The sequence below is a fragment of the Xyrauchen texanus genome, chromosome 43 (assembly GCF_025860055.1).
Source record: "Xyrauchen texanus isolate HMW12.3.18 chromosome 43, RBS_HiC_50CHRs, whole genome shotgun sequence".
In the NCBI taxonomy this organism is placed as follows: Eukaryota; Metazoa; Chordata; class Actinopteri; order Cypriniformes; family Catostomidae; genus Xyrauchen; species Xyrauchen texanus.
Window position 1 is genome coordinate 15,726,520 of NC_068318.1, and position 27,017 is coordinate 15,753,536.

General features: G+C 39.3%; 1 protein-coding gene across 2 annotated transcripts in view; it reads right to left on the reverse strand.

The window, feature by feature from the left end:
- LOC127635929 (fibroblast growth factor 11-like) overlaps positions 1-24,890 on the reverse strand; it is a 48,963-nt gene extending 24,073 nt beyond the window's left edge. Inside the window, exons 1-3 of one of the 2 annotated variants that reach the window (XM_052116231.1) lie at positions 24,698-24,890; positions 9,099-9,127; positions 8,478-8,496 (exon numbers count right to left, since the gene is read on the reverse strand). In XM_052116231.1, coding sequence (XP_051972191.1) covers positions 8,478-8,496; positions 9,099-9,127; positions 24,698-24,890 — 241 coding nt within the window. The remainder of the gene's footprint in view (positions 1-8,477; positions 8,497-9,098; positions 9,128-24,697) is intronic. The other variant, XM_052116232.1, reaches the window with a different exon arrangement.
- Positions 24,891-27,017: the final 2,127 nt, after the last annotated feature.

The following is a 27,017-nucleotide window of genomic DNA, read 5'->3' on the forward strand; positions in this document are numbered from 1 at the left end:
TTATGGATATAATTTTTTTAGAAACCTTTTTAGACCATTTTGATTCAGACCGATTTGCTAATTATTTATTTTGATCGATTTGTAATATGGTTCACAGTTGATCACAGAGATTTGTTCAGATTCAGATTTCTGTTCCACATTTACACCAGTAGGTGGTGACAAATGTGAGTAAAATGTAATGTGAGTCATTGAATCATTGATTCAGCTGGTTCGTTACAAAACACTGATGCTGCTTTGGAATATCCAGCCTTCACTACTAATTAGTATATCAGTGGAGTAGTATATCCGCATCCGCAGTATTCATTAAACATTAAGTGAGAAATACCCAGATGACCATCCTATTTCTGGAGAGATTCTTTGTGGACACTTTACAATCCCATATTCACTCGGGAGCTGAGGTGACATCTCGTTCAAAACGCTGAATTTAAAAGAACGATGGTGAAGTGGGATGGCTCTTTCAACTGCAGGTGATATAACAAGAAAGTTGTTGTGCTTGTTTAACAAAACTTGTATATAATTTTAAGTAGTATGGTTAGTATGCCATTCTGAACTCAGCCATTGGAGAAGTGCGTCTACGATTTTGGATGCAGGGTTTGTTTTTCATGACTGAAACAATATAGAGTGGCCACGTTAACACTGAGAGTGGCAGGGCATGTGCCTGCTGACAATTTTTCCTGCAGAAAGTCCAGAACTGAAGCAATCTGGCAGTTAACTGGATCTGCATTATGTGTACTGCACCATCTTTCAAAGACACCCCATTTATTGCCGTAACTTCTAGTAGAGGGAGCCCTAGCACTTAGAATAGTCTCGATAACTTCAGGCGAAAGCCCAGTGTACCTCAGTTGGTTCCCTTCAGGGGCCAAACATGAAGGTTCCATAGCTCAGGCCGGGGATGAAATATTGTCCCCAGAAGGTCCCTCCTGTCCGGACTCAGAGAGAAGTAGAGGGAACATTGCGCTGTCTGTTGCGAGGTGAAGAGGTCCACTTCTTCCCTGTAAAATCTCACCCAGATTTATTCCATTACCTCGGGGTGGAGTTTCCACTCCCCCGTCTGTATTTTCTGTATGGACAGTAAATCTGCTCCCACATTCAGGCATCCAGGGATATAAACTGCCCTGACTGACAGGAGCTTGCCCTGGGCCCAAAGGAGAATCTGACATGCCAGAGTGTTCAGCTGGCATGAATGTAGACCTCCTTGATGATTTATGTAAGAGCCATGCAACCTAGTATTCGTTTATATGGCAAACAGTGCAACCTTGGCCTAGCCTGACTTTGCTCAGGGTGTTCTGAATGGACACGATTCGAGTGGGAGCATCAATTGTGCCCGCATCGTGACTGAAATCCATACAACACCTAGACAGGTAATTCCCTGAGTGGGAGAGAGAATGCTCTTTTTGACATTGAGTCTCAGACCCAGAGAAACCAGATGAGCTAAGACGATATCCCTGTGCTGAACTGCCAGTTCTTGAGACTGTGCCAGTATCAGCCAGTCATCTATGTAATTCAGAATGAGGATGCCCTGGAGTCGCAAAGGAGCCAGTGCTGCATCCATGCATTTCGCGAATGTGTGTGGTGATAGTGCTAGGCCGAATGGAAGAACCGGATATTGTAATGCTTCGCCCCAGAAAGTGAACCTCAGGAACTTCCTCTGCTGTGACAGAATTTCTATACGAAAGTATGCGTCCATGAGATCGATCGTGACCAACCAATCATGATGTTGGATTTGGGACACGACTGTCTTGATAGGTAGCATCTTGAACTTGAACGCCCTGACTGAGAAATTCAAGCGTCGAAGATCTAAGATCGGACACAACCCCCCACCCTTCTTGGGAACCAGGAAGTATATGCTGTAATAACCTGACTCCTTTTCTGGAAGGGGAACATGTTCTATGGCCCCTTTGACCAAGACAATTTGCAGTTCTTTCCACAGTAGACATGCTTGCTCTGGTTTCACGGTTGTGGAAACCACACAGTTGAAACATGGAGGACGGTGAACAAATGTAATTCTGTAGCCTTTTTCTACTGTTCTTAGGACCCACATAGAAATACCTGGCAGACGTTTCCACGCTGCCAGGTTTTCTAAGATGGGTATTCATTTTTACACTTCCTTCTAGAAGGACCGGGGCGGGGCTGGGTGGCCGACGGCCCCTCCCCCTGAGTGTGGCAAGGAAGGAATTGCACGAAGGCTTCCTTGTGATTTTTCACCTCCTGGAACCTGGTGATAACTACATTCATTGTGTCACCAAATAAGCCAGAAGGTGAAACCGGGGCATCGAGAAAGAAAACTTTGTCCTTGTCTCTGATGCTCGACAGGTTGAGTCATAAGTGTCTCTCCATGCTGACTAAAGCAGACATAGACCAGCCAATGGTGTGGGCTGTCTGCTTGGTCGCGCGGAGAGACAGATCCGTGGCTCGACGAAGCTCGGAGAAAGCCTCCTCATCAACCGTGGTTCCCGCACTCAGGTCCTTCAGCAGATCAGCCTGGTACACCTGTAACACTGCCATAGTATGCAGGGCAGCACCAGCCTGACCTGCTGCCTGATAAGCCTTCCCCAGGTGGTCCTGCATGGCTTTGTGGGGAGATTGGGTCTTTTTAACCATGATGCCGAGCCAGGTGAGAGATAACCCGCAAGTGTCTCTTCAACCGGCGGGATCACCGAATACCCCCATGCCTCAGCACCCACGATAGTCGAATATATTGATGTCGAGGGCACGAAGACACGAGAAGTATAAGGTTTCAGCTGGATCTGGGGAGAGAGCGAGCGATAGGGATGGACCCATCTCTCGCTCCTCAGCCAGATCCATACGAGAGCCCCACAATGGAAGTGTGGGCGCTGACTCTCGGAAGTAAGACGAGTGTGAAGCATTTTGATGGATCGCAATGCTTGCACCCGCCCCGCACCAACGCAAGAGCAGCATGCTCTTCCCCCAAACATACAAAACAAAACTGGTGTGTGTCCCTCTCAGCCATAGAGCATAAACAAGGGAACACACACCACTTGCTCTGTCTTTCAGTCATTTTATTTTTATTTTTTTTAGAGAAAAAGAGAAAGGTTTCTGCACACTGCCTAACAAAATCTAACTCCTAAGGGTGCATCCAATGATGTCACCAGCAGAGTGTAGCTTTTTGACAGGGAACAAACCATTTACTTCTTAGGCCATAATGAGAAAAGACTGACAAATTAAAAACCTGCAATAACCCACCAAATCAAAGTGCGAATTCACGTTTTCCACACTCACATCCAAAACAAGTACTGCTCATGTTTGTTGACATTTGAGGGTGATTTAAGACTAGCTGTCAGGTATTGAACCCCGGACTGGCATTTCTGTGCCAAGGAGTTATTATGTACTCTAAGAAACAGGCTTGACTGTCACACTGAATATGCATATAAATATACGGTCCTTAAATATTTGATGCATTAATTATGCATACAGCATGTATAACTTCAACTTCAAGGGTTTTATTATATTGCATTTCTCTCAATTTTGGGTTGAGGTGGTTGGCACATATCTGTATGTCGACCACAATAACATATTTTCTCCTAAACAATGTAGCACTTAAAGTTCACCCAAAAATGAAAATTCTCTAATGATTTACTCACTCTCATGCCATCCCAGATGTGTATGACTTTCTTTCTTCTGTAAAACACAAATTAAGATAGTTAGAAAAATATTTCAGCTCTCTAGGTCCTCACTATGCAAGTGCATGGGTGCCAACATTTTTAAACTCCAAAATATACATAAAGGGAGCATAAAAGTAACCCTCTAGACTCCAGTGGTTAAATCCATGTGTTCAGACATGAAATGTTAGGTCTGGGTGAGAAACAGATCAATATTTAAGTCATATTTTGTCATAAATTCTCCTCTATGTCCATTAGGGGGCAATATGGAAGAAGGATGTGTATCACCACAAACAGAAGAATGAGAAAGTGAAAGTAAAGTGGAGATTGACTGAGCAGGGTAGAGAATTTATAGAATAAAAGGACTTAAATATTTATCTGTTTCTCACTCACACTTATCAAATCGATTCAGAATATATGGATTTAACCACCAGAGTTTTATTTTGCCCTTATGTGGATTTTGGAGCTTTCAAATTTTAGAACCCATTCACCTGTATGGACCTAAAGAGATGAGAAATTCTTCTAAAAATCTTCGATTTTGTTCAGCAGAAGAGAAAAAGTCATCCACATCTGGGACGTCATGAGGGTGAGTAAATGATGGGAGAATTTTCCTTTTTGGGTGAACTAACCCTTTAAGCCTATTGATTGCCCATGTAATTTGTATTCGAAATAAAACACAACACAGACATGGCAAGTCCAAGCATCCCGCTTCAATTTTACTGTATGATCCAGATGATGCTTTAGTATGGGTAGTTCACCCCAAAATTTATATTATTTGATGATTTATCAGTCATGCTGTTTTAAACCTGCATGGTTTATTTCTTTCATGGAACACAAATGAAGATGATATTCATTTGCATTTTCATTGTATGGAAAAAAGAGACAATGAAAGTGAATGGTGACTGAGGCTAATATTCTGCCTAACAATGTTACACAGAAGAAATTCGTACAGGTTTGGAACAAGAATATTAAGGCAGAATTTTAATTTATTGGTGAACTATCCCTTTAAACTAGTTCATCTAGAACTTTTGAAGAAAATTGCCATCTCATTCTCTGTGGTAGATCAATTTTACCCTGAACGCTCTGTCCATCCTAAAGCATTGTATTGACTTTCACCTTGTCTTTATTTTTAGAGAAGCTTTGGTCACTACAAGACTAATGAAAGTAAAAGAAAGTTTGTACCCTACTCTATAAAACATTTATTTGTAGCACACATTTATTTATGAGACTGGATGAGATGAACAGAAGCTGAATGTTTTATTATTACAGTCCCTCATGCCTACTTTTGTGTTCATTTGAGTAACAAATTGAAAGGGAAAGCTGAACAGATAATTTGTTCCATTCTGTCAGTGAGGAGGTTTTAAAATTTATGTCCCTGTCACCAACCAAAAGTGCATGATTACAGTTTTGTGTAAACACAATAGTTCAAAAAATATGTTGTTGATGTTGCTGTATCGGTGACTAGGTAAGTGCTGTTATTTTAGGATAAGCTGATTTGTTCCCCACGATGAAGTTCAAATGAAACAAACCTCTCAGGGAAGAGGGGCAATTTAAAAGTGATTATCTGGAGAGGTATACAGTAGCTTATTATGACTTTCCACTGTGAAGGAAATTAGTTAAAGGTTTGTGTTGTATATTTGTCAGCCTAAATGGCTGCACTGGTTTCTAATATAAACTATTAGCCTATTACCCATTCTGATGTATTTTAGTAGAACCTTTAATGGCATAGTTCACCCAGAAATGAAACTTCTGTCATTAACCCTCATGTTGTTCCAAACCTGCACGACTCTATTTCTTCCATTGAGCAAAAATGAAACGTTACCGTAGGAAGAATATTAGGCTCACTCACCATTCACTTTCATTGAATGGAAAAAGATGCAATGAAACTGAATGGTAACTGAGGTTATATTCTGCCTAACATCTCCTTTTGTAAACCATGGAAGAAATAGAAGCCCATAGGTTTGTAACAACATGAGGCTAAGTAATTTATGAACGAATTTCATTTTCGTGCAAATGATCTATTAACCTAGGCTTTACTCAATATATTTATTTATTTATTTTGTTTATTTTATGTTTTTGCTAGAAAATAGCTAAATCACACAAATCAGAGGGTTAAATAAAAAAACTCAATTTTACTTGAATAGTAATATTTACAATATATGTAAGCACAGCGTAGTTCTAGCGGGAAGACTAGCAGCTGTACATCATCACATCATTAGCTGGGTAACCTCTAGCCAATCGCATATAAGCCATTGCCTTATAAGTCTGCTCACAATCTATCACATTGCTGTTTCAGTGTGCTAACACGGCAACCTCCACCACCCCACCACCACCAGTTGAGCCCCGTCCCGCCTGGGGGTAGGCTCCTCGCCCCTGCCTCCTATCTCCGGCAGGAACCATTGTACAGTTCCGAGTACAACTCCCTTGGACCGTCAGACGGGGCCTACGCCAAAGAGAAACATTCATTTTCTGTTTTACATTCACCAAATGAATGTCATCTTAAACCTCACTCAAGCCTGCATGTCTTCCCGATAGAAATATTGTTCCAATGCAGCATTGAAAATAAAATTTTGTTACTGGATAACAGACTTTGTAATGTTCATGTAAAATAAATACCATATAATATTTAGTTTGACCTCTCGAGGATCCCAAACAAATCTCTCTGTGAAAAGGGGTAATTTAAAAGCGATTATCTAGAGTGGTAGGTTGACTTATTATGAGATTCCATTGTGGATTATGAACTCAGCAAAAAAGAAACATCCCTTTTTCAGGACACTGTATTTTAAAGATAATTTTGTAAAAATCCAAATAACTTTACAGATCTTTATTGTAAAGGGTTTATACAATGTTTTCCATTCCTGTTCAATGAACCATAAACAATTAATGAACATGCTGAACTGTGGATCGGTCATTACAGACAGTAGGAAATTAAAGGTAACAGTTATAAAAACTTAGGACACTATAGAGACCTTCCTACTGACTCTGAAAAACACCAAAAGAAAGATGTCCAGGATACCTGCTCATCTATGTGAACATGCATTAGGCATGCTGCATGGAGGCATGACAACTGCAGATGTGGCCAGGGCAATACATTTCAATATCCGTACTGTGAGTCGCCTTAGGCAGCGCTACAGGAAGACAGGAAGGACAGCTGATCGTCCTCGCAGTGGCAGACCATGTGTAACAACAACTGCACAGGATTGGTACATCCGAATATCACACCTGCGGGACAGGTACAGGATGGCAACAACAATTGCCCGAGTTACACCAGTAATGCACAATCCCTCCATCAGTGCTCAGACTGTCCACAATAGGCTGAGAGAGGATGGACTGAGGGCTTGTTGGCCTGTTGTAAGGCAGGTCCTAACCAGACATCACCTGTAACAACGTCACCTATGGACACAAACCCACCTTCACTGGACCAGACAGGACTGGCAAAAAGTGCTCTTCACTGATGAGTCGTGGTTTTGTCTCACCAGGGGTGATGGTCGGACTCACGTATATTGTCGAAGGAATGAGCATTACACCGAGGCCTGTACTCTGGGGAGGGATAGATTTGGAGATGGAAGGTCCGTCATGGTCTGGGGCGGTGTGTCACAGCATCATCAGACTGAGCTTGTTGTCATTGCAGGCAATCTCAACACTGTGCGTTACAGGGAAGACATCCTCCTCCCTCATGTGGTACCCTTCCTGCAGGCTCATCCTGATATGACCCTCCAGCATGACAATTCCACCAGGCATACTGATCATTCTGTGCGTGATTTCCTGCAAGACAGGAATGTCAGTGTTCTGCCATGGCCAGCGAAGGGCCCGGATCTCAATCCCATTGCGCACTTCTGGGACTTGTTGGATCGGAGGGTGAGGGCTAGGGCCAATCTCCCCAGAAATGTCTGGGAACTAGTGCTTGGTGGAAGAGTGAGATAATTTCTCACAGCAAGAACTGGCAAACCTGGTGCAGTCCATGAGGAGGAGATGCACTGCAGTACTTAATGCAGCTGGTTGCCACACCAGATACGGACTGTTACTTTTGATTTTGACCCCCCTTTGTTCAGCGACACATTATTCAATTTCGGTTAGTCACATGTCTGTGAAACTTGTTCAGTTTATGTCTTAGTTGTTGAATCTTTTTATGTTCATACAAATATTTACACATGCTAAGTGTGCTGAAAATAAAAGCAGTTGAATGTGAAAGGATGTTTCTTTTTTTGCTTAGTTTATTAGTTAAAGTTTAAGTTAAAGGTTTGCATTATATTTTTGTCTGGTTGAAATAAGTGGCTGTTTAATTCTCCTCTGATATGTTTAGATCTTTCACTTCCTCCACACTATGAGTGTGTGAAGAATTGTGTTCTTGACAGTGTGTGGCCTTTCATCTCTTTAATGTCACGACACTTTTAGCGATGCAGAGGACTATGGAATCTGCTGAACTTTTCCCAGGACCCGGTAAAAGCTTGTATTGATTTCACCCCCACAAATCCTGATAAACATTCCACTGACACAAAGAGGTTGCAAAGCTCAGAGTGTGAGTGTGTGCGTGTCTGCTTCTGGACACGTTGATCTACTGCTGTAGTGTTATTTCTGTTGTGAGATCAGCAGAAAGGGAGATTTTTGCTAAATGATTTTTACGTGGAAAAATATATTTCTAGTTAAATGAACATTACATGTGCTACAACAACAATAAATTGTATTGCCTTTCACACAAATCACATAAAACACCATTAAAACGGTATCAGTTAATTAACAGTTGTTTTTCGACCTGTTCCCCACACAGTTCTGTCTTATGACATCTTAACTTTTACTATAGATAATGCATGACTTGTCTGGAAATATACTGTATTTGAATGTTTGCATTTCATTTACATTCGCAACCTTTATGAAACTACTATTTTGGTTTAGGTTTAAGGTTTTGGGTAGGAAGTATGTTTTTTTATTATTATTTAAAACTCTGAAGAGCATTAACAACCTCATATGTTTGGGATACATTTACAAATCGATTTTAACGCCACTTACTGGACATTTGACCTTGGACCTGCTGTGATACATACAGCATAATGAACCACCTAATATAATTTAGCAAAAATGTTGTCACAGTCACAGAACTTTCATGATATCGGGCTGAAGAAATCTCTCGCTCTTTCTCCTCAAACTCTCAGTCACTTTCTAATAATCACCAGTGTGGCATATACAGTAATATGATGCATTATCCAATAAAAAAAAGGGAAAGCAATTGATCACTTGCCAGACAGGTTCGGGGATGGGTGCATATGGCATTCATTAGATAAGATAGCTTTATACTGTATGTGTTAGAAAAACATGAAGCATTTCCTTACAGTCTCATTTGATGGACAGCTCAAGTATGACAGGGCTAATCAGAATCTGCACAACCTTCCACTGGAACAGCACTGATGATTCATTTTATAGGATTAGCGTAACCATCATGTCATGAACAATATCACAGGCTACTGTTTAACAGCGTGAAACTGTGGTATCAGGACTTTTCATCACCGCATCTACTAACCAGCATGACACAGCATACTGACAGCACACATACAGTGATGAATGCCAACATGGTGTTTTTTTTAACAGTTTTTAATACAGTATAGAAGTTCATCAGGACACTCTCTGGGTTTCTGTGTAGCCCTTTTTTGTGTGTTTGGACCTGTATTATTAAGATGGTATTAATGGGGATGTGTGTAATTTCTGTGCCACCTTTTCAAACATGTGTCTTAAAGACTCTGCTTGTCTGGCATTGTTTGACAGACAGGTAACAAGGTTTTGTAAGTGGCACTTACCTACAGTGTTAATATTTTTCTGGGGAATCAACCTTCTAATGGCTTAATGATCAAAGTTCAGCCATGAAACTATGTGCCGCAAGCTGATAGGTTCTTTTAACTTGCTATCTGTTAGCCAATTGCCTCGCTCACATGTGACTTGTTAAGCCAGTCGGTTTGCATGGTGTAAGCTGATTGATCCTTTGATTTGTAATTGTGTGGCCAATCCACTTGCATCTTTCTCTTCGTGTAACATTTACTGTATTGCTCAGTTTTGCAGTTATGCCAGTTTCACTGCAATGTGCTATAACTCTTTTTGTCTCTGTAAATGCAATTTGCTCAGGTGTTTGCTGGGGTCAGCTTGCACAGTAAGGTCTGCTTTTGGCCATGACACATAGAAGCACATCTTTAACAAATATGGCTAGCATACATCACTATTATAGGTCATTAGAATAAATAATCCACACATAGCTTATCTACTGTAATCACTAGTTAAATAAGCTCTGGCTTTCTTGGTCCAGGTACAGTCACTAGTCATTTAAGCCATTGAGCCAAACAGGCCCAGGCATACATAGAAATGTAGTTTATAAGCGTTTCACCATTTAGCCAGAGGCCAAGGCACACCTAGCTATGATGCACATGGCTCTTTGGAGCAGCAGCAGTACACAAATCTTGGAAATAGGTCTGCTTGGTTGGGGGGTTGTTTTTAGGTTTATGTGTTATGTGTTTTGATCAGCTTCCCTGCATTGTTTGGGTATTGTTTGTAATGTCTATTTGAGCAGCAGCATGTCATACATGTTCAATGCAGCATGTCTTGCATTTTGTCCAATTGTGCAGCAGCAGCATGCCAGATCTAGTCTGCCAAGAGCAATATCCTCTCAAAATGTCATACCAATATTAGCATGCTAAATCTTTCAGAGAGATGTCATGATTGAACTTAAAGTTGTCTCTGTATATTAAACAGAGATTGGAGAAAGTATGTTAATTTGAAGTATCTAATATTGGAGCTATTCTGGGTGAGGGAGGGAGAAAACCTTATGGGACTGACAAAGTGATAGTGAATTGCTCTGTGTGAAATCATGAAAGAAAGATGAATAGAAGGAGACAGGGAGGAAAGAGAGAATGACCGTTCTCTGTCTCCCCCCTGGGTGCTGTTTATCCGGTGGAGGTGAGGTATGTGTGGGGAGAGGTAGTATGTAGCGTCCAGTTCCAGCCTGTTACAGATGGTAATTTTGTCAGAAATCACTGAGCTGCTGCCAAATCCACACTGGATATACAGCAAGTGAAGCCTGGAGTGCTGAGCAGAATCCACCCTGCGAGAAGCAGCCATCAGCTTTCACTCTCTCTCTCTCTCTCTCTCTCTCTCTCTCTCTCTCTCTCTCTCTCTCTCTCTCTCTCCCTCTCCCTTTACACTGAGAGGTACTGAATAAATTAACGTTTGCAAGGATTTACCAAACCAACTGGAATAAAGAAATATTTGAATTCTGTTTATGTTTTGAATTATATACAGGATCTGTTATTAGTTTTTTCTTTTTAGCTTTTTTATCTGCAGCTGATCAAGTTAAAATAAAGTTTTTATTGTAACAACAGTGTGTTAGTTTGCATGTGTGTTCTTTATTCCAGATGTAATTTAGCATTTAGTTTAACAGTGCATCCTTGTATCCCATGTTACACAACACAGTGGTCATTTTCTGTAGGCCTACATGTTCTTTATCAGGACTGTTTAACTCTGTCTTACTCCCTAGTATTTATGTTATTCAAAGTACAGGTTTTACCCTTCAGTGCAATTCTGTGTGTTTTATGATGAATTAACAGTACATTTGTCAAAAACACATCACATTATTTATTAGTATCACATTAAAATAGTTAATGTGGTCAAGGGCATAGATTTTGCATTGGGGGTTGCAATGTGATGCATTTACATGTTTCCATTGATTATGGTATAAAAAATGGGGTTGAGGTTGTACTTGCTTGTTTTGATTACTGGAGGTGGGGTTACCTCCCCCATGATATTTATATTGCTTTCATAAGTATAGTATGCAAACAGATAATAAAACTTAAATATACCCAAATTAGTCAGAATCAAATCAAATCGCAATCAAATCAAATAGGGAGCTTCAGATTTAAATCGAATAAGCAAATCTGTATCGATACCCAGCCCCATTTTTAATCCAAGGTTAAGTCTATCTGGATCTATAACTCTGCATAAAATTGAATGGCATCTACACTAATATTATTCTATTTGTTTCCATGTCTATTTTGTTTTCATATCTCGAGGTTACCAGAGCCGGGCAGATCAAGCTCTGTCCCTGCTTGGTGTTGGACTCCACTGCTACGTGCGCTGAGTGATGACGACAAACTACCGGTGCCAGCCAGACATCTCTTCAGTCTCTTATGATGGACTTCAGAGGATGAACTGATGTAAACTCCAACCACAAGACATGGGATAATTCATATGGCACTGCCCAAACCTTGGACTTAGGATCGACCCCACCGAACCTCACCGAAATTACCTACTGCTTGAACTGTGATGCACCTCATTGATCTCTGACTGCATCACCTTTGTCTATTGATGGGCTACACTCTTAAAATGGAATACATAGACTATAATTTAATTGCCAATAAAAGCTTTCATCAGCCAACTGACAAAGGACAATGCATCTATGTGAACGTCTGCAATTGATCCAGGGTGAAATTCACAGACATTAGTCATTAATCTTACAGTTTTTTTTAAACACTGGACCTTAACACTTACTTAATTAACACATTTTAAACCATGACTTGTACTATACATAAGTGATATTTACATTATATTCATGATGTTAGCCAGAGGGGAACTGGCCCCCACAGTGACTCTGGTTTCTCCCAAGTTTATTTTTCTCTCATTAATCAACATCTTATGGAGTTTTGTGTTCCTTGCCAAAGTCGCCTTCAGCTTGCTCACTAGGGTTCTAGATACAATTATTATTTCATTATAAAATTTTTATACACAAATTATCGTCATATTTAATCAAACTATACAATAATCACTTTATCATACAGTGCACAGTTAACAGGCACTCAGAAGTAGTAACAGTAGTATAGTAGTATGTTTTGCCAAACATATCTATTGTAGTAGCATGTTTTTCCACTTTTTCTTTTAGTATCAGAACAAAACGCTTTGTGCATACACAATACAGTGTTACAGATGTCATATTCTCAATATTGTTTGTGGTGTGTTTTTGACTTACAAATGAAAATATGTTTTTTTTTCTTTCCCTCGGCATCTCGGCACCAACCTTACAAGGATCCCCTTTTCACCCCTGGCTCTGTCTAATTTAATCTCATGCATCGATAACTTTTAATTAATATGATCGACTGAGGGATTCTCGCACAGTTTCATTGTGTTGTTGTTCTTGCTTGTTTCTGTCACCCTAAGTAAAGCAATTAAACTGCTCACATGCATACATGCTACATACAAAACCCCCGGACCTATTCTCTATACGTCTATCTGGGAGCAGAACTGAGCAGTGTTGGTATTATTAGTGAAGCATTGATATTCCCCACACCAGCTAAAACAAAGACGTGTTTTAGATTAGTATTTCTGGCTGGTGCTTTTGGCTTTGTCTTTGTATTTGATTTGTATCTTTTTGCCCACTTGCAAAAGCACCACGCATTCTGTAATATGTACCCACCGCAGCTTCTCAAAGTCAGACAGAAAATGCAATAACCATGTCGGAGCCTCCTGTGCGTGTTGAATTATGTGTGTGCGGTTTGATCGGCACACAGTACCAGAGCCAAAAGTTGCTCTCAAAATTTTCATTTTGTGGGATCGATAGAGGTTAACTGTGCATGTGCGTGTGTGTGTGTGTGTGTGTGTGTGTGTGTGTGAGTTTGTGCATGGAGCAAGTGTTTGCATGTGTTTGTATGAGAAATGTTCTGGGACAGAGTGTAAAGATGTCTGCTTTATAGCTGTGAGATGCAGACTTACCCTGTAATGATAAGAGAGTGCTGAGTAATTATTACAGGCGCTGCTAGCAACCAAGGGCATCGGTGATTCCCCTCCCTGAGTAAGGCCAAACTATCAGGGCTTCCCTCAACCTTTATTTGGACTCCCCACCAGTCACCTTGCTCTCTGCTGTCTCTCAGTCTTTGCAAACACAAAAGTTTTCCATTCATATCTCTCTTCTCTCAAACTTTCTTTTTTCTTTCTTTCTTCCTTTCTTTCTTTCCTTTTTTTCCTGTCCTGTCCTTTCATTTCTTACCTTCCTTCCTTCCTTCCTTCCTTTTATTTACTTCCTTGCCTCCTTTCTTCCTCACTTTTTCATTGCTTCCTTCCTTTCCTTTGTTTTTGTTTACTTTACTTTCTTGCTTGCTTTCCTTCTTTCTCTTCCTTCCTTCCTTCCTTCCCTCCTTCCTTATCTTCCTTTTGTTTTCTTTTATTTATTTTCCTCCATTATTCCTTTCCTTTCCTTTCACTCCCCCCTTCCTTCTTTTCCTTTTCCTTTGTCCTTTTATTTCTTTCCTTTTGTTTCTGTTCCTTAAATGTTTTTCCTTAAAATTTTCATGTAATGTTCTTATCCCAAATTAATGGGAAATTTGTTTTATTGTTTCCCCCATGCTAACAGTGTGAATTATTAGTGTATTTGTCTATTGTTGTTGTTTTTAATTACTATTGATTTTCAGTTCTCTTTGAACAAATATGTCCTTTTAAAGAATAGTTCACTTAAAATGAGAACATTATGTCATCAGTCCCTCACCTTTATGTTGTTCCAAACTTGTTTCTTCCATGGAAAACAAAAAAGGAAATATACTGTAAGGCAGAATGTTAGTTTCAGTCACTGTTCACTTTTATTGAATGTTGAATGAAAGTGAAATGTGACTAAGGCTGTCATTCTATCAAACATCTTCTTTTATATTACCTCTCTTCCTTTTATCTTTACACAACTTGACCTTTAACCTCTCATTAATATGTTGGGTTCAGTGTGTAAAGTATCAGTGTAAAGTATTTTCGATAAAGTATCGAAAATGAAAATTGCAGTAAGCTAGGCATCAATAAGACCTGCTCTAACACACACACTCAAAGGATTTTCAGAAATTGACACATTGGGTGAATGCTGAATAGATCAAGAAATGTTTTGTGTGTATGAATATTAATCTTTGGGGATCAAAGATCCAGTCACCCTATCTGTCTTTCAGTTGTATTTCTGAGATGTATGTTTGACATGACCTTGTCAACATCATACAGAGACCTCAAGAAATGTCCCCTGGGACAACAGCCTTGTCTAGTTCTTTCGTCATTTGTTGTGAATTGACAAAGAGAGAGGGAGTGAGGGAGAAAGGGAGATTGAACGTATAGACAAACACTGTAAAGCATGCATTTCAATATTCAGAATTTGAATGAAATGTGATTTTACAGGCTGGTTTGGATCCGATGCTTGCTGTGGTGGACATGTTCTATAAACATGAAGCGATCCGTCTCACTGGGATGATGACCCACCCGTTATGGAGCACGGCCCACTCATGACGTCAACACCAAGCCCTTAAGTGCTCAGAAATTACTGAGGTAAATGTCTACCTTTTCAGTCTGCCCCTTCTTATCCTCTGCTCTGTCTAACAAACACACACACATACACACTTTTCCTTTGTGTGCCTCCCTCTTGTTAGAGGTCAAACTCAATCTGTCCTTGTCAGGTTTAATCAAAGTATCCACAAATTCAATTTCAGCTACTGTGTGAGAGAGGCTATTAAGGCATTCTTTGTCATTCGCAATGTCATTAGGTATTGAGACGAGAGGGCAGGAGGGTTTTTCCGATTCTGATGCGTTTACTGATCGTTTTAGGGGTAAATAAAGCTCAAGTCCTCTATGTCAGTACCAGATGGCATCAGAATTCCTTTACTTTTTCGGACATGATCTTTAACGGCTGTAAAAAGCAGACCATAAAGGGACAATCCTGTGAAAACCCTAATAAGTTGACTGTACTCAATTGATTGAGTAAAATCTTTCCCTCATTTAAATTGAGTGACGGCGTCTCCAAAACTTGTATAATTAACTTCACTTAACTTGGTGTTCAAATAAAACAAACATAACTATTTAAGTTTAGGTAATTAGATGTCAGTAGACTGTACTCAGGTTTGCTATTTAGTTATTGTTGTTTCTACTTAATCATTTTAGTTGAATTGATTCAAATTTAGAACATACGATAACATAGCTGAAATAAAGAAGATTAAAACCGATTCTAGGGCAATCATTACATAAACTTTATTCTCCACTGAAATGCATATATACCTGTACTAAATGCACATGGTGAACTGAAATAAGAGTTTACAGGTTGACTAAATGGAACACAGATCAACCTAATGCATCACAAACAATATTTTGCAACAATACAACATAAATAATACCACAAAAGAGCTAAAACATCTATGAATTCTTAATAACAGCTATTTAAATGCCCACATATTGTAACATATGTGTTCTTCCTAGTGACGAATATGGGCACAAACAACCTGGATTTATAGTGAAAACATGACTCTATATACTGTACATTTCTGCAAAACTTGTTAAATGTGTCATCAGGTACAATTCCCTGCAGTTTCCAGGAGAAATGAACACTAGAGGCATTACAACAACTGTGTGTTTTTTAACTTTCATTTAAAGCATGACTTTTTTGGCTGATAATGACTTTATTAATACTTATTTTTCTCTCTATTACTCAGACCATGCTATGTTTTGATATCCACACACTTTTACTCAAAAATATCTTTTGAAAAACAATAACAATCAATGCTTGTATTACAGACTCGCCTACAAATAAACACTTATTACATCATGAATAGCTTGTGTGGTAGCTCACCTCATAGAGCGTTGGACTGAAGGACCGCAGATCGAGTCTAGCCATAAACTCAAGCTAACACGCTACATTACAGAGTCATAGAAATGCCACGAAATTAGGTGGTCGCTTCCAAAAATTTGCTTTTTTATTTTGATTCTGCATTTTAAAACACTAATGATTATTGTGATAAGTCACTAGCTCTTTTAGGAAGGATCACACACACAGTCAGGCTCATGTGTCGCTCTCTCTCTCCCCTCTGGCGGTCTCGACCTCCCTCTTATCCCTCTCCAGCTCTCACTCTAACCAAGCTGTTAGAGATAATTTCCCACAGGTGTCAATCCTTACCATTCTTCCTCTCCCAGCCTCGCTCTCCACAGACGTCGCTCGGCAATGCCCACATCACCACAGTTAGATTTAGGCAATGATAAGGTAAGGATGTGTTTTACTTCTCATATACATTTTAAAACACTTATGGTTAGGCGTTGATTTGGTGAGGGTTTCTTTTTGCTTGTTTTGTTTACATGTCCTTTTACATTTGAGCCTTGGATGAAAGTGCTATATAAAGTAAACATTTTGTTATTATTAGTGGTGTAAGTCAGTCAATTGCATGACATAGTTTGTCATATATTGTCAACATGGCATCGCTCAAGAGGGGGCAATCCGCTCCATGTAAAATTAAATAGCTTTAATTAGTTTTCTGAGATGACTGGAGTCTTCATCTATTGTGAGTGTAAATCATTTTCAACATATTTAAAAAATAAATAAATAAATGCTATTCCTGTCTTTATGTGTAAAACGTTTTAATTGGACAAAATTTACTAAGTGCACCTTTAATTAGGGCAACTTGATTTTTCCAGTAATGATAACATAAAGGTATACAGTGTTGTGGAGTGTTACAACATGTACCACTCCACAACCATGCTTACTGTTCACATGCATCTTGCATTATTTATGTTGTCATTCTCTATTCTATGTGGACTACTCAGCAATTGGTCTAATTTGTGTAATTCATAGAGAGCTGTGACTAAAAATATTTCCACATATTGCAATTGCACCTACTTTAGTGCTCTGCATCATTCAAACCATTTATTGCATCCAAGGATCACAGATGCTTGAGGAAATCATCTACAATGAGGTTAGCAGAGCACCAGACTTATGTTTTGGTCATACACATATAAATTCTGCAGTTAGGATAGACAGTAGTTGAACCAAAAAGCTCTAAAAAGATAAAGCACTTACTAATCTCTGCTCCCACCCCTAAATTTAGACTTTTTGTCCCAAATACCAAATCCATCACTCCAATGGTAAATCCCCCCCCCCATATTTCCATTATTTTAATTGACCTTTATAGTGATTATGACATCATGGTAGTCTGTCATATCAGTTTAAAGATGTTAAGATGTTTTTGTAAATCATTTTATACGTTATGATATGAATCCTATATGTGGCTCTTTGCTCCAGCTTAAATTCACTCTACTAATCACAAGCTAGTGACATTTCTAGTGTCTCTTTCAGAAATATTTAGCCCTAATCTGATCTTTTCTGAACTGATGGAACTTTCCTCTCATCTGCATGCTAAGTCCAGTGTTCCTGCCCGGGGCTGGTATATACGCTGCTGACATAAACTCTAAAAACAAAAGCACCAATCCCTTCGGCTTTAATGATCTTTTCATCTGGAATTAAATTCATGAAAGATTATGAAACCCTTTCCAATCTTCAGTTGCATAACAGCATAAGCTGATGTTTGTATATTTGGTGTCCTCATTATAAACAAAGGAGTCTGGAAAACTCGTTTGGCTGCATCTGCATCTGCAAAACTAATCGGATATTCATTTCATACAGATGGTAGTTGAGCAGTGATTGCCGGAGCTGAGATTTGTCCAGATTGGAGCTCTCAGGATAGCCTATTTAGAATATGTTTTTGAGTATTCAGTGCCCCTGGTGATGCATTGTAGATTTGACATCTTTCAACACTCAGTGCTTAAAACTTCTCTTTTGAAAAGTCGATGGTTGGATGCTGGTGCTCCAACCAGGCCTCTTATCTATTTTAAAGGAAATTAAAATTCTGTAATAATTTATTCTCCCTCATGTTCCCCAAATAAACTAATTTTTCAGTGAAAATCCTGACATTCATTTTACAGAGAGAAGCACAAAAAGCAATGCAAGTTCTCGCGTGAGCTTGTGCTACTGTGATCAATCTTCTCTCATGCAACAGAAAGAGCAATGGACGTCAAGTCACAGAAAAATTGTTTCAATTTCAGACTGTTTCTCACCAAAGCGCACAGCTTTAGAAGACTTGGAATTATGATGCAAAAATGGCATGATCTTCTTTTACGTTTGGGTCCTTTTTTATAAAATAAATTGTAAGCATTTTCCACTGCCATTGTATTGAAAAGACAGGAAGACAAAAAAAATTGGAATTAATACGAACTAAAAGATACTTACATAAGTTAACGTAAGCCCCTTCCTATGGTTTAGTGCTCTGATAATTGCTTGAACCGTCAGATCTTGCCAGAGGCAATGACAGCAGTGGAGAGGACCCCCAGGACCTAAACTGCAAGGTCTTCCTGCTAGAACTACACTTATGCTTACATTTCTAAATATTCATTACAACATCTCTTTTTATGCTCTGTATGAGATAGAATGTCATGAAAGTCAATTATGAAATTATGGTGAACAACATGGCTAGACCAGCACCAAACCAGCATAGACCAGGTTTGACAAGCATGGAAACTTACACTGATCTAAGCTGGTCTTCTCAGCAAGGTTGAAGCAGTAGGCATAACCCATATGAAGCCTGTCAAAAACCGACTGCACTAATTATTAAATTAATTGAGCTTGTAAGCGAAACTCCATCCTCACAATTCATTTTGGAGAGCTGCTAGCAGAGGATAGGACAGATTAATGCTATTGGCATGGAGAATGCCTTAGCTAATGTTACCACCAATAAAACGTGCAGTAAGAGCCATTAGTCACAACAAGTTATCTTCTTTGCCACATTATATTAGACTCTTTCAGATGGTCAATCACACAGTTTCCCACCCGGCCATGATGCACAGATCAATAGCATTAACCATCCAGTAAGATGATGTCTTGACATCTTTAATTTTTGTCATTTTTACTTTTCTTCTCTTCCTCTCTATTCACTTCTGCCTCTCAGATTATCCAGAGGGACTCCAGTGATAAGACCACAACAGTGGATCTTGACCAACAAAGTAGTGCATTAACTGACTTTTAATTCATGAATTACTTAATTGGGTACTTTTGTGCTAGCTCAGAGAGGGGGAGAACAAACGGTTTAAAATGGTTAAGACTGTCCCATTGGTTCAGTCAATCCCTAAAGAGAATTCCATTGCAGAGGTTGCTCTTTTTTAGCTTAGGAGACTTTATAGATATTTCGTCATTTATGTGTGGTTAAGTCTCATTTAGATTCAGATCAGTTTTCCCTAAAACTCCTTTAGGGAAATGAAAATGGACACAAAAGAGCCAATTGTTTAACTACAGTATGAGTATACTGCTATAAATATAATATGGTTGACATAGTCTAAACATTTTTGTATTCATATTTGAAATCTTAGATTTTTCTTTGCAAATATTTGTACTGTATCTTAGCAAATCTAAGCACAATGTGTGATATTAAGATCAGAGTGTCTGTTTTCACCCCGGTGTATATAGCATCTGCCACACAGTGCAGCTATTTGCACACCAATAGTCTGGTGAAACCACAGGAATACTCGACAGACTAGACAATAAGTGTCACTTTAGAGGCGTGGGGTGTAAAGAGGGTGGGAATCTGTACTGTTATCCTTGTGACACCGGTTCAAGTCCGCATTTTGCCCCACTCTTTTTCAACAACTGATTTCTTGTTTCCACTCTTAATATTTACTTTATAACTACTTAAAACAATATATAAAATAAATATAAATTTTGATTTATTGCAGTGATTTGGTTACTGTGAATGTTGGGGAGTGCAGAGAAGGGTTTGATCTAGAGGCGGGGTCTGTCGATCGCACTCGTTCCAACGGCTCAGCATCACTTGTGTGTAGATTGCGTCACTGTATTACTATATTGTAGTAACCATGTTTTTTGTCAGAAACTATAGTTTTAATGCAGTTAATCATGGTGTGACTACAGTAATATGGAGGTAATATCGTAACCATGGTTCATTTTGTGGTTACTGTAAATTTACAACAACATACCATGCTGAAACAGGTTACTGTATTAAAACCAAGTTTATTTTTTCTAAGGTAATGTTATGTTTAGGGGTAGGGGTTAATTTAGTGTGTCTGTGGGACTCTAAATAAACACAATAAACACACTGCAGTGATGTCCATATATGTTAGCATTTAAATATGGGTGCAAATAGTATCTGACACTATATGCACCAGGGTGCAATTAGTATCTACCATTATTTGCACCAGGGAGGGGATGCAAATAATATCTGCCACCATATTTAAATGCAGGAGAAAACTTTTCAAAGCAGAAACTCCATTTGTTCTCCATTCAATCTAATTTCTATTTGGATAATCAATTTAGATATTAAAGAGATCTCATTTCAGATTTTTCTTTAAAGATTCCAGATTCATACTAGTGTCACCACTATGAAATGAGTGCAAACTTGACTGTAATTCCTCTGTAAGTTTTTAAAATGACTTTTATTTAAACATTTTCAAAATAAAAAAAATCACTGCAGCAAAAGAACCTACAGTAGTGCTATGAACATATGGACTGCCGTTTTAATTTAACAGTCCTCCAGTTTGACTTTTGTTTAATTTGCAGTCTTCACCCTTCTGTTTTCTCTGATGACTCGCTTTTTATCTTTCTATTCTGTTTCTAATATGCCTTTTATCCTCTTTCTCCTTTCCCCTTCCTTCTCTTCCTCACTTCCTTCCTCTCTGCATTACTTTATCTTCATCTCTCTATCTTTCTTCTGACCCCTGGCACTCTGAGTACTCAGATGAGAGGCTGCCTAACACTGTGCAGTGTGATCAGGTGTTGTTGAGTAAGCAAGATGGACAGCTCTTCTTCAGCGGTCAGCTTAATGCTGTCCTCCTCCAGTGCCACATCCTCGTGCCCTGAGCAACTCATTTCGACTAAAGCTACTGCATTCTCTTTCCTGCACATCCGCAGATATCTTTTTAATATTTTAATATTGTTCCAAACCTTAATGACTTTCTTTCTTCCATCGAACATAAAAGGAGATATTTTAAAGGATGTTTGCTGATTTTAATATTAAAACGGTTGATAGGGATTCAAATTAAAGCTTAAAAATATCCAAAAGCGTCAACTACTATTGTATTGTAATAAGCGAACAGAACTAAATATCTAATTTTTTTTTCCACAGAAGAAAGAATGTCAAATGGGTTTGGAGCAATATGAGTTTGAGTAAATAATAACAGAATTTTCCTTTTTGTGTGAACTAAACCCCATTAATTCAATATTGGGCTTTCACGGCTTTTAGTCCTATTAGCTTTAAAGTCATCTATATGCTATTGGTCTCATAAAAATTAACAATTAGCACTTCTAGCAGTAACACATATTTAAAATTTACAGTCTTTTTGGAAAACAGACCAAAAATATTATAAAAATATAAACTTAAGGCTATTGGCCCTCAATATGTCTCACCCTAACTTCCTGTTTTAGCAGGAGATCTGCCAACACAGGAAAGAAAACACTCATCAAGTAATTTAATGTAGAATTGATGTTTTTTTTTCAAGGTGGTTTGAGCATCAGAGTACTAATAGAGGGGTTTTCTTGGTCCTTCGCTGATAATAATCAGGTATCTTCCTCTCTCCCTCGCTCTGTAATTCTGAGATTTGATTTGTTGTTGAATAAATTCAAACACTCTGTTCAAACCATGTGCTTCTTAAAACTGTTAAGGTGTATAACAGCTTCTGCTATTAAGAGAATGGCGTGTGTGCGTGTGTGTGTGTGTGTGTGTGTATGCAGTTTGAATTTCTATACCATCTCCACCTTGCGTGAAATTGGGCACTAGGCGAACGGAGAGGGTGATCATTGATTAATCAGTATACGTTAATGAGCTGCATCGATCGATAGACCAGTAGACTCAGCACCAACCTGAGGGGGTGTGAGAGCGTTCCGCCATCTTAGAGCGGTGAGGGAACCCTTCCCAAACCACCAGACATAGAGAGACAGGTGTGAAGGGTGTTTCAGGTACAGCAGGGGCTTGTCATTGTTATGACAGATGTGTACGGATCACTGACCTGACAATGCAGAAGTGCACCCATGATCCCACACTGCTGTGCACAGGTGACGCCCACTAATTTGTCAAATATTTGCAGCTTCAGTTCACCCTGAATTGTATGGACTGAAATTTTAAAGCTCTGAAATTCTGATGCATCACAGCTTGGGCATTTCAGATTTTTTTTTTTATTTTTGTCTTGTTTGAGAATTATCCTATCTAAATGTTGTTAGATTTATGCTTAAATGATAATAATAATAATAATAATACATAATAATTGGCTAAAAAAAATTTAGCCACTAGGGCAGGAAGTACATTTATGCATAGCCACATACCTTAAAATCTTGGCTGCAAAAAAGGAAGTGAATATTTTTACTGTTATTGCCCAGGAAAAAAGGATAATGTTCATTAAATGCACATTGACCTTTTGTGACAACTTGCCCCAATAGTGGAGCATGTTGTCACACTATGTGGGGTAAGTTGTTACAGTGCAACCTGCCATTAAACCGGTGGGTCAATCTATTTATAGGCTTTTTTCAAAAGTAAACCACTATGATGCACAAAAAACGATTAATGAAACAACAAAAATGAAAAAAAAAGTAACGTACAAACATATGTAAACATTACTGTGGCCAACCAATTTTATAATTGTATACATTTATGACTTGAAGAACATATGACAACCTGCCCTGAAAAAAAATGTGACAACATGCCCTGACCCGACTGTCAATGAAAATACTTTTGTCCTAAAAACACATTTAAAAATGTGGGTCAAATTATATTAGCTATAAAATATGGTAACAAAAAAGTACTTTGGAGGGTAAAATTCACAAAAAACTATTCTAATTAAAGAGGTTTTTTGAACTAGGTGTTTGAGTATATTCTGCTTAAGTAAATTTGTCTTGTTTTTAGAAAATATAGATATTTTTACTGGAAAACAAGACTCAATACTAAATAAAAAAATTGCATTTTCAGGTATTCAGACGCACCTGGAGAGGATGAGAAAAGAACTCTCTTTTTCACCTGTGCTAACAATGCAATGCTGTTTGAAGTTGGCTGAGCCTGTTTTTCTGTGTTTGTATATGCAAAAAGGTATTTATATTTCAGTGTGTCTCTAAACCACACTATCCGAATGGTACTGGAGCGTAATGTGATAATGTGTTCGGTAGATATCAAAGGAATGTAAATATTACATAATACGGTCCCAGGAGCAGGTTTGGGCTTTCAGTTTTACTTAAATGATATAAAAAATACACACACTCTCTCTATTTCACATCTATTTCTGTATAGAACCATATTTTACTGATAATTGTAGTGTGGTGCATTTTATGTTTGATGGTGTGAGAGACATGAGTAAAGAGGTAGATTAATATCCCTTACTATAATCATTTTCATTTATGTATAAAACACTCTCTCTCTCTCTCTCTCTCTCTCTCTCTTTATACCACTAATTTGGACTCCATCTTTACACAAAAATGTTAAAAACAAAGTCCAACAGCAGTTACACCAAACAGAGATGTTTTCATTTCAATAAAACATGAAGTACAGAGTTGTGGACACAAATACAGTATGTGTATGCAATTTTGCCCTGTAGGTTGGCATAACAATTGCAGGGCTTCTGTCTCAGTATCAGTGCTGTAATCAGAGAGCTTGCAGTTTTTTTCCCATTTGGCCAGTGGCAAGGTTACCGAAGCTAAAACATGGCCAGAATCCAACCTCCAATCTCATGGAGTAACAATCTTACGTGAAACACAATTGAAATTAGACGGGATATTGTATTAACACACAGCCATGCATGAACATAGAGGAGATGGTGTAGTAATTAGCATCCTTAGGGCAGGTCATAAGCAACCCAGAATAGCCCATTTATATGAGACGCTTTTAAAGACTGTAAATCAAACTTTAGAAAGGACTCACATCTTCCTGCTATATTCATGTCATAAAATAGTAGGCAAAGCCCTTTCTCCCTTATAAAAGTCAGACTAAATCCCATAACCCTGCAATTTAATGAGCTTAGTGGTTTTGTTTTTATGTGACCTATGCAATGTTACTTCAAAGAGTCAACTGTATTTCAGACCAGACTGTATTTCACTGTTGTATCCTTACATTCATACTGTGAACTTGAGACTTGAGCCTGACTATGAAGTAAGTCAACCAACAAGCCTTATGTCAGAACTTTTTAAATGTTACCAGATAACTTTCATTTTGCCATTGGTAGGTTTGGTTCCACCAATTAAAAGTGGTTAAAACAAGAAAGAAACACCAAAAAAAGAAAGCGACAGATGAACCTACCCGGTCTTTTGTCGGTTCTTCCTCTTCGGCCGCCACATAGCCGAACTTTTGATATGAGAACTAGAATTTGTTTTTGGCAAAGGGACTTGTTGCTCTTGGGGCACGGCTTGCGTTTGTTGGCTATCGGCCGGTTGGTCTGGTCGTCCTTGACTGCCCGTTTTTGTCTGATGAGAGAACTGGCAAGAGCTGCCATCTTCCCCCCCCCTCTCACCTTCAGGAGGGGGGTCTCTGTCTGCTTATGAGACCCTCTCTGGATGCGCTCGTCTTTTTATGGCAACACAAAGAGGTAAAAGTCAAAGGTCAAACCTCGCAAGGCAAGCCAAGAATTCGGTTTAGTTCCTTACGTGTCCGTTTGTTTCCCTCCAGAAAGGGAAGAGGTTAAGTTCTTGTTCTCTCACAACCTGTCCATGGTTTGTCCTTCATCACGATAGTTTTGCTAAATGCATATTGACGCTGACACAAATTCGTCAAACCTAAACCACATTTCCATGAAAAGATACTGAAAGAGGCTGACGAAGTCATTATTGCGACATTGCCGACATATTTGCCCCCCCACCGCTCCTCTCCCTTCCCCTCCCCTTGTGCCTCCGTCCTGAAGACGAAAACACTGACAAAGCTAAAGTTTAGCGCACAGTTCTGAGAGAAACGATGAGCTTTCTCATCACCGTGCAGCTCGTCTACGCATAAAGTTCTTCACTCACCGGCAGCAGGATTATTCAGACCCAAATCAGGAGCAGATCCAGTCAGAATCAGGCAGATGGTCAGGCTGCAGTCCCTATGGCTAACTTTGAGCTTGAGCTGAAAAAAATGTATAATAATAATCTGGAGCGCTAATCCAGCGCTTGCCATGTCCAGAGGCACTTCTGCTTCAGCTGCAGGGACTGTTGAAGACTCGAGACGCAGGATGGGAGCCAGTAAAAGAAGGATGGACTCTGAGAAATTTCCTTTCTGCCTCTTCTGGCACACGCTATCTCTCCCCACAGCCCTACATTACCCCCCCACCCCAAAGCTAGTGAGAGTATGTGTACAAGTGTGTGTGTGCGCAAATCCAGTGGCTTCCACCAGTAAAGGTGACATTCATGAGAGAACGAGTGAGGGAGGGAGAGAGAGAGAGCGAGAGCAAGAGTGATCCAGAGAGAGGAAGAGAGCAAGTGAGTGTAAAAGAGAGAGGGAGAAGAACAAGAATGATGAATGAGAATTAGGGAGGAAAGAAAAGAGAGAGATGAAGGGAGAGAGTTAACGATACTGTTCTGCCTTCACTCTGCCATACGATGCGACTGTCCTTGGTGGGTAGTGTGGAGGAGAGAGAGAAAAAGAGAAAGAAGAGGTGCCAGTAGTGCCAGTAGTGACAGTTTTCAGTCACCTCTGAAAGAACATCAGAGTTATGCGTTTCAAGTCAGTTATCACTGCCAAAATTCACACACACTCGCTCACTTATCTCCCTCAAACGTCTCTCTCTCTCACCTCTACACACACTCAACCTCATGTACACAATCACTTTTACCGGATTAGGATTGTACCACTTTTATTGGTTTAGCGTTCAGTTTCGAGCGGTCCTTGTGCTGGGAGTGCTTTGCATTCACTAAAGAAATAGAACAAGTGCTTTATCTTTCTTTCTCTGTCATCCTCTCTTTCTTTTTTCACATTTACTTTATTGCTCTGGATTCTTTGTCTCAAAGCTCTTCTTTCTATCAGTGCCCCCCCCCTCCCCCTCCCACCCATTCTTCCTTCTGACATCACTGCAGTTTCTCTTTATCTGAGAGTATTTTCCAGTCTCTTGGCACTCTGCAAATACAGCATGTGTAATGAGCGGGACCTGAGGGGCGGTTTGCTTAAAGAGACAGAGAGCTACTGAGCGTGTGTTTCAGGATGGGTGCCCGTCTTTCTGTAATAGTGACATAGACAGGCTGAGACACAAATGCCCTCTGTGCCATGTCCTCGGCCATGACAAACGTGCAAGACACCTGTTTACACAAGCAAAAAATACATAAATGCGAGCAGATGCAAACACAGTTGTTAATGCACGCATAAAATGTAAATGCAGTACATTATCATGGATGAACATCTTTGTTGGTCCTTAAACAATGTTCCAATGAACCAATCAGATTTTAGGGTTGGGTTGGGTTAATAAAATAAAAATAAAGGCAATAACAAATGCGATAAAAGTTATCTCTTCCATTTAAATCAGATATTCTTTGTCCTAACCAGCCATGACCTTGACGAGCGGCGTGATGTTTTGTTAGTCGATTTGTTTCTTTTTCTGCACTGTTGTGCTGAGTACCGTTGAGTAGCATCGTCCACAGTGAAATCTACAAAATTC